The sequence below is a fragment of the Mixophyes fleayi genome, chromosome 7, assembly GCF_038048845.1.
Source record: "Mixophyes fleayi isolate aMixFle1 chromosome 7, aMixFle1.hap1, whole genome shotgun sequence".
Taxonomy (NCBI): domain Eukaryota; kingdom Metazoa; phylum Chordata; class Amphibia; order Anura; family Limnodynastidae; genus Mixophyes; species Mixophyes fleayi.
Genome location: NC_134408.1, coordinates 133117738 through 133130467, shown reverse-complemented (window position 1 = coordinate 133130467; position 12730 = coordinate 133117738). Strand labels below are relative to the sequence as shown.

The window sequence follows — 12730 nt, the reverse complement described above, 5'->3', positions numbered from 1 at the left end:
AAAGGTTGGGCCACGTACACACCCAGATCATTTCCTCACACAGGTCGAAAAATAGTTTCCGAATGTCATTTACACCGAAAGCTTCCGTTTCTTCTACTGCCGGAATTTGAATTTATTTTTGGCATAAAAGTTAAACAAGTAAGGTGACCATAGGCAGCATATCCACGTCAAATACCACTGACACACGTGGCAAATTAAGCTAGCTTTACCAAACTGACAAACCAATGCCCCCCCAAAAAATCACTTACACCCTGAATTGAAGTGGTCAATCCAAATATACCCTCATTCTCTGTGCTGTTGGGGTTCTCTGATGAAAAGAAAAAACCTCTGCCACTGATATAAGTACATTCAAAGTCACAGCATGGGAACTAGTGGCATTGTGAAATGTCATTGCATCAGTGAGTAGAAGCAGCATAGAAACAGGGCAGAAGGCACGACCCCAACAAGCCCTGGGGTAAAGAATCCCTTGGGGGGCAGGGTCATCTTAACAATATTACGGGCCCCGGGGCAAAGCAGTGCATCGGGGCCCCTATAATATATATATATATATATATATATATATATATATATATATATATATATATATATATATAGGCCCCAATGCACTGCTTTTTTTTTAAAAATGTACTCACTCAGTGACCCTTCTAGGTTTTTTTTTTGCAGGATTATTTATTCTTATTAAGAGCCTTGCCTATGGGGCCCCCGGGCACCTGCCCATAGTGCCCAATGAAAAAGATGGCCCTGTTGGAGGGGGGGGGGGGGGGGTGGGATAACAATTTCTATTAACGATCCAAAATGTAGAATTAGGCTTAAAGTATTACGTGTTTCCCGTCTGATTTTTATGTGCATACAATTTAAACAACATCATTAGTCATATAAATTTAATTAATCATATGTATGTATGCTTAATTAATGAACTGATATGCATTTCCCAGATGCAGCAGCAGCAGGCTGAGGCAGCAACTTAATGCTACGACGCATGTACTGCAACACTGCGGGGGGGGAATGTTATAGTAACATTTAAAGCGACATTACCACCTAGGTAAAAAAAATTCAGAAGGTGGACACTACCCAGACCCCTGGCTACATGCAGACATTTTTCATGAGGCTCTGCCGGTTATGTGATACAGGACAAGCAATTAAATTAAGATCACCATTCTTAAATTGTGGAAGAGGACGTGTGTGCAGGACGACCAATCATAAGCCACAATCACTAGAAACAGGGATCCGGCCCGGGGTCACCCCAGAAAATATGAATTAATTGCAATGCACTTCAATGTCATATATACACTTCATGTCCCAGTGATGTTTCTGGTTCCTAGAGATAGGAAAGGCTACATTGACATAAGTATTAGCTGCATCCACTGCGTATATATATATATATATATAATATAACATTAAAGTCTATTAAACAGCTGGGTTCATCGGCCAGACAGATTTCATCCATATCCCCGTCCTACAAATATATGCATTTTCACATTGTGTTGTACTTTGCAGCCATCCGATGCTTTATCACAATTTGTCAAAATAAGTGGCTGCTTTTCTTAGATCTTTATGTGTATAGAATTTAAATGGCATCATTAGTCATACACGTATACTTAATTAACTGATATGCAGTCACTCGGAGGAGCTAAAGGACAGGAAAACATCAATTTTCACAGGAAACAAATACGGTGTTATTTTAAAAGGTGAGTAAACCAGCTTAAAACACGTCTACATGGAAATTCTAGGACCATTAAACGGTATACAAGAAAAGAATTTGAGGTCACTTTGGCTGCGTTGCATTAAAGAATCTCTCCTTTGTAAACTCATAAATTATTTGTTGGAGTAAAGATGAATATGCTACAGTGAGCCAAGGTGTGTACCAGAAAAGACATATCAGGTTTATCGCTGAATCCAGCGCAGGAAATCAGCTTTAGATCTCACAGCAATCACTCATTACCAATCCAAAATGTCAATGTCTTTACAATACAGGGCTGTGCGCCAAATTACTTCTACCATCATCATAAAATGCATTAAGCAGCATTTTATTGTATGGATGCAGTCTATTTATTTACACAATGCTTCAAGGTAGCAACCATCCGCAGTGCAACCGCTCAGTTCACTAGTTTCCAGTGACTGAGGCACAAAAACATGTTTACTAAAACATTCATTTGTCATGTGATGTGCGCAAGCAACGCAACAAACAAACCTGCAATCGCTCAGGTTCTGGCTTAGAATCCCAGGGCATTAAGTAGAGCAAAGGAGTAACTTTGCACCTGGGCAAAACCATGTTGAATTAGAGGTAGAGGTAAATTTAAAATGTGGGGACAGATTTATAGTTGGGGTAGGGCATGTCCTAGATCAACTTTAAATTTCAGTGTAAAAATAAAGCTATCAAGTATTTGTGTGTTAGATGAAATTATAGCCAGTGTTTAACTTATTTGCAAAATAGTAAACTAGTTTACATCCCTTTGCATTGTAACATGGTTTGTCCCGGAGAAAATCTAATCCTTTTTTTGCCTTAATGACTCAGGCCCCCTGTGTTTTAAGAACTGTATATCATATGGTCTCCGGGTTTAATTTCAAACACTCAATGTAACTCCGAAGATTGGGTCTTGGTAGATTTGAAAAATGGGATGGGGCATCTTGTCTCATGTGATTGGCTAGCCGTAATTTCAGCCATCACCCAATCACATGCAGCGATTGGGCATTAGCCTAGGAGGGTTCACAAAGCCTTTAAGCTTGAATGGGAATAAAGACAAATCTTGCTCTTAGTCCTTTACGCCTCACCTGGGTTAGAATTTGTGTATACATTCTTCTACATGTAATCCACATATACTATAAATTCTGACATTTGGGAGCATGGCTATGCAGATAAAAGTGTGTCTGGATTATAGCTGGAACAAGTGTGAGAGTGACTCACACCTCACTAGAACATGGCAAAACTATGGACCCATCGGTTAAACCGGTTTAGCATTAAAACTCTTCTAACACATAAAAATGATACTACCGCTGCTCCTTCAAATTAGGAATTAAAGGCTATTAGTTTTCAGCTTTTTAATGTACACCGCAAAATGCTGACGCTGGATGCCAGTTTTTAATCATTGAATTATTACACTGATTTAATTAAAATCTCATCGCTTTCAAGTTACACCTGTTCTTTAAACGGACGACAGGTGTGCTATTCATCCTTCTCATTTTGTGCTGTACAAATGCTCCGGTGAATAAATAATATACATTTTTCTCCCCTGAAGAACCCTTGACATGGCTAGCGGCATCTCTGATAACGGCAGTAAGAGATTGAATCCTTTTCATATGAGAACATTTCAGCTGAAGGCCGCAAGGACAGTATTCAGCCTATTTTGCATTCAGATTCAGAATTATCCTAAGACTTTACAATTTTTTTTACAAATGTCTTCAGTTTCCCAGAAGCAGCAAGCTCTATAAGTAGGGCATATACATGGGATAAGAACATATATCTGTGTCTGTGATGGAAAGCCTGTTTCCTCAGTGACACTAAGTGAATTTATGGTGCGCGCTTCCTGTGCAGGGGAAAATGTATTTTAATGGCCATTTCCACTAAGGGCTTTTGCTGACATCAGAAACCACTTTGCACATGTCAGTAAAAATCCAGGATTTTGCATAGGCTGCTAAACCTGTTTCCGTGAATAGAAATGAAAGAAAATAAAAAGGAGCTGGCAAAAAATACTTAAAAAGTCCTGTTGCCAACAATACATAAAGCATTAGCGAGCACTTCGTATCGTGCAAATGTGCAAGACACATGAAAACCATTAAGAAGATGCGGAATGCATGTTTGTTTGTTTTTTTTAATTAGTTTTACGTACATTGCTGTTAAATGCTAGGAGTTGTTTAATATAGCAGAAATACACTGCCAGGATGTTTAGTATAGTTCTTCTGTCACTGAGAATGTTCTGAGGGATACAAATCTGTTTTAATTGTCATATCCATGGGCAGCATGGTGGCTCAGTGGTTAGCACTTCTGCCTTACAGCACTGGGGTCATGAGTTCAATTCCTGACCATGGTCTTATCTGTGAGGAGTTTGTATGTTCTCCCTGTGCTTGTATGGGTTTCCTCCGGGTGCTCTGGTTTCCTCCCACACTCCAAAAACATACTAGTAGGTTAATTGGCTGCTTACAAATTGATCCTAGTCTGTGTGTCTGTCTGTCTCTGTCTGTGTGTGTTAGGGAATTTAGACTGTAAGCTCCAATGGGGCAGGGACTGATGTGAATGAGTTCTCTGTACAGCGCTGCGGAATTAGTGGCGCTATATAAATAAATGATAATAATAATAATATCCCCAGCACAATTGCCAAGAAACATTAGAAAGTTCTATATATAAAGTTCCTATGTGACCAGAGGCTCTCAGGTAATTTTCTCCTGTGGCCTCACTTCAACCACATGGTAAACTTAAAGATACAATGCACATTTCAAGGCAGTTATTAACTAAAAAGCCCCAATCATGTTACACAGCTTCAATGACCGGCATGTTTTTAATACTACTCCAATGAACAGCATATAAAACAGCACTAATGACTATGTAAACCGAAAAGAAAAAAAACTTAAAAGGAGCACAAGCACATATAATTATAGCAAAAACAACATAAATTCATATATCTTTAATAAAGAGTATGCACAGAGAAACACCATTCATCAAAACACAGCAAGAACAAGTTGTCACAGCAAAAATTGCAACCTAGAAGAAAATATAACAAATGTAACGGTTGTATGAAAGCAAAACAAAGATTAAATGATTCATAAGAAAAAAAATGTTACCAGCACAAATCAATCAGTAAAAGTAAAAAAGAGATGAAATATAACAAGCAAAATGTAACAAAATGCTAACCAATTGCAAATCAAGTATAAATATATATATTTTGTATAAATAAAACAGGCTATTATTTATCGTTTACATATATCGCCAGTCATATTATGCAACGCTGTACAGAGAATAGTAATCATTTACAAAAGTCCCTGCCCCCTTGGAGACTCCAATCTGAGTACCCTATCACACACACAGGTCCATGGTCGGTATCGAATGCATGACCCCAGAGCTGTGAGGCAGCAATGCTAACCACTGTGCAGGCCACAAGTTGACATAAAAAAACCCTGGTCCTAATAGCCAGTGTATAATACAGCTAAGATATCCATTATTTTGAAAGGAAAAAATAGTTACTTATATTAATTTATAAATGTTTATCTTACTTTGATGATGTTTAATATTTAAAAGAAGTTACATTTATTTAGGGGTCCTGGGGGTAAATTTATCAAACTGCGGGCTTAAAAAAGTGTAGATATTAACTACACTTATTTATCATTGTATGCTTTATTGAGGTTGTTTTATGGCTCTCGGCTGATATCATACATTCACCTTTGTACAAGATGCATCTGCTCCATCCCAGAATGGTGTAATTTCCTTATTTAACTTTCATCATCATCATCATCTATTTATAAAGCGCCACTAATTCCACAGCGCTGTACAGAGAACTCACTCACATCAGTCCCTGCCCCATTAGAGCTTAAAATCTAAGTTTCAGAACACACACACAGAGAGACTAGGGTCAATTTGTTAGCAGCCAATTAACCTACCAGTATGTTTTTGGAGTGTGGGAGGAAACCGGAGCACCCGGAGGAAACCCACCCAAACACGGGGAGGACATACAGAATCCACACAGATAAGGCCATGGTTGGGAATCGAACTTTTGAGTTATCACTTGTGCTTGCTCGTTTGTGTTTGTGCAGAATATTTGTGTATTGCATACCAAAAATTAGAAATAAAGTTCTATAAAAAAAAAAGAAAAAAAAAAAGAAAGGTGAAGATGTTGCCTATAGCAGCCAATCAGATTCTAGCTCTCATTTTGTAGAATGTACTAAATAAATGATACCTAGAATCTGATTGGTTGCTATAGGCAACATCTCCACTTTTTCAAACCCGCCGTTTGATAAATTGACCCATTGGTGTTCCATTCATTTTGTATTAGAATTCCAATGTTTTGGTCTCCACAGTGACATGAGACACGCTAAACAGATTTTCAGGAAAATAATACGAGCTATAAAAAAGTTGCACCACTTTAAATATAGTCTACCTTCAGCTACTATATAAAGCTAAGCCATCATATTAGAGGAGTGAGAAACGCCAGTAGACATGCCTCTGACATTGAGAGGTAACATTAAATATTAGCGAGGTATGTGAGCAGGAGAAACATAGAAAAACATGATTTCCCTTTAATAGAAAAAAAAAAGTCAGAGAATTTTGTTAAACTAGTTAATGACTAATGCATTTCACTTACACATTCTGTCTCAAAAACATCTTATTTAAATGTAACTACTTAAATACACTAAAATCCCTGATGAAACACATTCCTGTGGGCAGAGTTTAGTTCTCAATAGGTATATTAAGCTCATGATTAATGTTCTAGCAGAGAGCTGACATTTTAAATACTGTTTTACTTGTAGCGTTGATGAGATGTATTCCTTCCTGAAATGTCACTGTGAGGCTCATACATTTTTATATTAAACAGGCAGCGCACGCAGGGATCTATACATAAATAGAGGTAAATAATACACCGGAGAGAGGAAACCATACACCAACACAATTAACGCCTGCAACGTAGGAATATTGTGCTTATTATCTATCAACAGCTACATATTTATAGTTCTTTCATTTTTAAAGGGATTTTAGCTCAAGTCTTGCTAAAGAAATTATCTAACTATGTCAAGCAAACCTACCGCAAGCGGTGATGGACGCGCTCAGAGGGGAGATTCCTGTGGATATGCCTCCTTTAGATACCACTGCAGCTACGGATGGAGTGGAGGGCGAGGAAGAAGCCACTGAAGAGGGGTTTGATGTTGTTATCCTCTCAGCGGACTCCATGTCTGCAAGGAAAAATAAAGAAGGACCAAACGGTCAATAAAATCTATGGAGAGAGAATAACATTAACAACTACATGACAGTGGTGAGGATAGATGGTTAGATTTAACCAGAGCTAGGCCGGAGCCTACAGGGATGTCAAAAATAGAATTTCAACCCCTTTAAGTTTAAGTATACTTGCTGTACCCATCCTAACCCAATCCATGTGTACATATACATACCCCATAAGCCCTATGTCCAACCTTTTCTCTCTCTCAAGTATTTTTTATCTGACGAATGACAATTTTCTGAACTGTGAACAGAGGCACAAAAAGGTGGTAATTTGTCCTGATCGTGGAAATGATGGATTTGATGGCAGCTGACTTGGCCAACGCACAAGCACGACCACATTGCGCAGTTTAGTTCAGAGAGGCCATGAACTTACCAAATTAATTGGACGATGTGCTGCAGACAATGTTTGGAGACTATCATTTCAAACTATGATTCATACAAATCTACCTTGACTCAATCAAAGGTCATCCTAAAAACTCTTATTGAAAAATTTCTATGAATCATCGGCAAGGACAAAAAACCCAAAAAACTTAGCCAGACATTTAATTAAAATAATAATAAATATATACAGAGCGTTCCTGATCTGTCCGACAGCTGTAATGAAGAAGTAAATGCAGAAACATCACAACTCACAGATATGTGCAGGTACATTACTACCTCATATGTGTTATCATTACATACATCCCTTTCCATTTATCAACTAGACAAATCCTTATTTCACGTTTTAAAGATTTGAAGAATCCAGTGTAGTTTTTCACAGGGATGACTGGTGACACCAAAATAAAGGGGTTGTACACATAAAACAAGGCCTGTCCAAAGCGTCCTATTTTAACCGAGCATTCGAAACGCATTGTCAAAGCCTCCGTGTTGCACGGTAGTTAATAGCTACTTATTAACTGCCCCCATAGAACGCCGTTATATCGGATAAAGCGTTCACACTTGTGAATACTGCAGGCAACGCTGACAAGCACTTGTCAGAAATTGAGTGTGTACAGCTCCATTACCTTAGATTATTTTTGGACGATCGGGCGTATTGAATGCATAGTATTAACGCCCACGTATATGAGCCCCAAAAGTGAAAATGTGCATAACAATTGTTTGTATGTTTAAGACTAACTATAATATCTATGCATCAGGTTTTCAGGCAGCTGTTTATGCTATAGAGAACGCAGCAACATCAGTCATGCTGCCTGAGAGCCCAGCATATGGCAGCGGTGTGGAGAATTAACAGACAGGACGTTGGAAGGTGAAATAGCAGTTCATATTCTTCACAATAAAACCACTTTAACCTTCTAAAGTCCTGAGAGTGAGAATATACAGTGGTTTGCAAAAATACAGGCTGTCAGGCCATATTTCCCTTTTTATTATTTTTCCTATTATCTATGCACAGGGGAAGCAGACCTTTTGTGTCCTTAACCAATATTCCTCAGGATGCAGTCTATGAATTTACTAATGACACCAGAGAGCAATAACCATGAATACTGGTTTGTAGTACCAAAACATGACCGTCTCCATGGTGTATACAACTCCCCCAATTTTTGCAGGACCGTTGTGACTTTGAGGGCGAGAAAGTGGCTTAGCGTAAGATTTGGGGACTGGCATCAGTTAGGCTGCAGTCTGGGAATATCTGGTCATGTCCAGGGGAGGTCAATATATAGTCAATTATGACTTGGAGGTATGGTGCCTGATTCATTAAGGAAATTTAAGCAAAATAATTGAGTAAGTAGTCTCCTGGACCAAACCATGTTACAATGCAAGGGGTGCAAATTAGTTTATTATTTTGCACATAAGTTAAATACTGTCTGTTTTTTCATGTAGCACACAAATATAAACTTTAAATTTCAGTGTACAAATAAGCTATCAAGTATATGTGTGCTGCATGAAATAACTGACAGTATTTAACTTACGTGCAAAATGAAAAACTAATTTGCACCCCTTGCACTGTAACATGGTTTGGTCCAGGAGACTACTTACTCATTTTTCTTTACTTAACTTCCCTTAATGAATCAGGCCCATATTTACTAAACTGCGGGTTTGAAAAAGTGTAGGTGTTTCCATTAGCAACCAATCAGATTCTAGATGTAATTTTTTAGAATGTACTAAACAAATGATAACTAGCATCTCCTTGGTTGCTGTAGGCAACATCTCCACTTTTTCAAACCCGCAGTTTAGTAAATATGCCCCCTGATATTTTACCTTAGAATTTTGGGAGGTATGTTTTAATATATTTGATAACAGTCAATTAATTTCACCTTTAAATATTCAGTTTGGGCCTGTAAGTGTTAAATAAAAATAGGTGAAGAAAAACAGGACTATATCATTTTAATTCAGGGTCTTTATCAGTGATGGGCAAAAGGCAGTCAGAGGGTGGCATGCACAGCGCCAAGCTAAACCTGCACCCCCTGCACACTTTAACCTGTAAAAACAAATGTTCTATATTTAACAGCTAAATCCTTAGTATCAATCTCTACCTTTAATAAAAAGAAATGCAACAGCTACTCCTACATACAGCTCTCCCTCCTTTATTTACAGTTTTGCGGTTCACTATTTATCCGAGATGATAAATCACAGGAATGAGGAATGAACCTGCCTCTAAGACAAAAGGAAACTAATTGAGAACAGCAAAAAGGAAAACTCGCTGTCACTTAATACTAACTCCGAAATATTTTTCAAACTCGGGGCCCCTTTCTTGTGGATCAGGGGTAACAGAAACATTTCCAGTTGCATAGTTTTGGCTTTTCTGACTCTACATAGAGACTTATTGAATACATTGGTGTTATGTACAAATGTGCTGTCATTCATAACCACCAATGAGATGCTGACATTGATTTGGCACTGGGCCGCTGGAATCTGATATGGGTTACATGACATTTCTGCACACGGAAACATAATGTTAACAAAAGCCACATACTGCAGAAATAGAATTTGGGCTGCTCTATGTGTGGGTAGAGGGAATAGCTAAGGTGTAGTGGGTGGAAAGGGAAAAATGATTACTTAAGTGAATGAGGTGTAGACAGGGCTGCCAAGAAGAATTCAGGGCCCGGGTACAACAAATTCATGGGGCCCCCCTCATAGTGAAGTAAGCCCCAAAATTTTTTTGCGCCGCCTTACGGCGGCGCAAAAAAGATTAGGTATATGGTCATATATTCAGGGGCGTGGCTAGCCAAACGGCAGTGCAAAAATTTTGGGAGGTGCGGTCATGCATTTGGGGGCGTGGCAAACGTGCCATTGGGGCGTGGCTAACATAAAAACCACTAGGCTCTCAATTCGCCGGAGCGTCACATATGTTTAAGCACTCCTGACTTTCAGGACATCTACCACCACAGGGTAGTATACAAACAATGCAGTGTGTACACAAACAGTTCAGTCTTGGCCTACACCTTACATTGGACACAACATTCACCAAAAATTGGTATTGTCCCTACTAGAATCACAACATTTCACACACTGTGCTGCTCTCTCCTACCTGTTCTTCTCACTTTCTCCACCTGTGGCTGCTGCTTTCTTTAGTTGTGGCTTGTCCGGATCCAGAAATGTTGAAGGACCTATTTTGAAAAAAAAATGGCTACATTTAGAAAATTACAGCCAGCCCCAGCGTTAAATCAATAGCACCCACGATTAATAATTAGGCCTTCCTCCAGCTCCAATATTACAATAATGTGCCCCTTCATCATCGCCATGCCTTATGATCACACTGTGCCCTCCATGCTGTTTTTGCCCCCTTCATCTGGCTCCCCTTCATCAGACTATACTATGCTGCTCCCCCCCTTTTTCAATCCCACTGTGCCATGCCTCCCCCCCCCTTTGTAACCCCACTGTGTCATGCTGCCCACCATTTTTTAACCCCACTGTGCCATGCTGACCCCTGTTTATTAACCCCACTGTGCCATACTGCCCCGTTTTTTAACCCATCTGTGCCCCTCTCATTTTTTCACCCCCTCTGTCATGCTGCTTTCCCATTTTTTAACCCCTCTGTGCTCCCCCCTCAATTTTTAACCCCTCTGACATGCTGCTTTCCCATTTTTTAACCCATCTGTGCCCCTCTCATTTTTTAACCCCTCTGACATGCTGCTTTCCCGTTTTTTAACCCCTCTGTGCTCCCCCCTCAATTTTTAACCCCTCTGACATGCTGCTTTCCCATTTTTTAACCCCTCTGTGCCCCCACTCATTTTTTAACCCCTCTGACATGCTGCTTTCCCATTTTTTAACCCCTCTGTGCTCCCCCTCATTTTTTAACCCCTCTGACATGCTGCTTCCCCGTTTTTAACCCCTTTGACATGCTGCTTTCCCGTTTTTTAACCCCTCTGTGCTCCCCCTAATTTTTTAACCCCTCTGACATGCTGCTTCCCCGTTTTTAACTCCTCTGACATGCTGCTTCCCCGTTTTTTAACCCCTCTGTGCCCCCCCTTATTTTTTAACCCCTCTGTCATGCTGCCCCCCCGTTTTTTAACCCCTTTGTGCCCCCTCATTTTTTAACCCCTCTGTCATGCTGCCCCCCCGTTTTTTAACCCCTTTGTGCTCCCCCTCATTTTTTAACCCCTCTGTCATGCTGCCCCCCCCTTCCCCGTTTTTTAACCCCTCTGTGCCCCCCTCGTTTTCCTCCCTTCACTTACCTTTTCTCCTCTCTTGGTCTTCTCTGCTGCTCTGTGCTCCAGACTGACTGAATGCTGGGCATGACATGATGACATCACACCCAGCATTCAGACAGTCTGAATAGAGCACAGAGCAGCAGAGAGGAGGGATGCCGGCTCCGCGATCAGGTGAGTATGTTTTTTTTTTTTTTTAAACTAGCCTGCTCCCCCCACCAACGACCGAGCCCCCCCCCCCCCCCCCCCCCCCCCCCGCCAAAAAAAAAAAAAAAAAAGGAAAGGAAAAAAAACGTTTTAAAAAAAAAAAAATTAAAAAATTAAAAAAAATCAGCAGCGCAAGGGCCCGGGCCGGGCCCCCTGACATGCCGGGCCCGGGTAATTAGTACCCGCTCCCCCCCCCCTCTCGGCGGCCCTGGGTGTAGATATGAAGAACAAACAAGCTGTGATAACAACATTAAAGTGTAAATCTCATTAAGAACTATTTTTCTCCCACCTCCATAGTCTTATTACTATAGAATTAACTGTGCCCCTATCCTTACTTATGTAAGCAGTAGTCCTGATGTAAGTCCTGCGATCTCACCAGCTATTTCACACTTATCTTCTGCCCAACAACCATTTGTCCGATCTGGGCACTCACACGTTTCCAGATGTCTCTGCCTTAATATTACGTGCACACTATACTATATTATAGTACCTAGAGAAAGTCCCATTTAGTTTTAGAGCTGGTACGGTCTAAGGCTTCTTTTTTGTACACCCAGGATTAACGTGAATGTGTCTTCTCCTGCAATACAGTGTTCGCAACTCCTACACACAGAGGGGGTCATTTACAAAGCAGCATGCCGACTCTCCCCTGCAAACCAGCAGCGCGCCTACTCTCCCCTGCAAACCAGCAGCACGCCTACTCTCCCCTGCAATCCAGCAGCACGCCTACTCTCCCCTGCAAGCCAGCAGCGCGCCTACTCTCCCCTGCAAACCAGCAGCACGCCTACTCTCCCCTGCAATCCAGCAGCACGCCTACTCTCCCCTGCAATCCAGCAGCACGCCTACTCTCCCCTGCAAACCAGCAGCACGCCTACTCTCCCCTGCAATCCAGCAGCACGCCTACTCTCCCCTGCAAGCCAGCAGCGCGCCTACTCTCCCCTGCAAACCAGCAGCACGCCTACTCTCCCCTGCAATCCAGCAGCATGCCTACTCTCCCCTGCAAACCAGCAGCACGCCT

At 40.8% G+C, this 12730-nt stretch overlaps 1 protein-coding gene across 23 annotated transcripts in view; it reads right to left on the bottom strand.

The window, feature by feature from the left end:
- Positions 1-12730, bottom strand: part of BAZ2B (bromodomain adjacent to zinc finger domain 2B) — a 217954-nt gene that overhangs the window by 73838 nt on the left and 131386 nt on the right. For all 23 annotated transcript variants that reach the window (XM_075180790.1, XM_075180803.1, XM_075180794.1 and 20 more), the window contains one exon: positions 6730-6876. In XM_075180790.1, the coding sequence (XP_075036891.1) occupies positions 6730-6874 (145 nt within the window). In that variant the 5' untranslated portion in view covers positions 6875-6876. The remainder of the gene's footprint in view (positions 1-6729; positions 6877-12730) is intronic.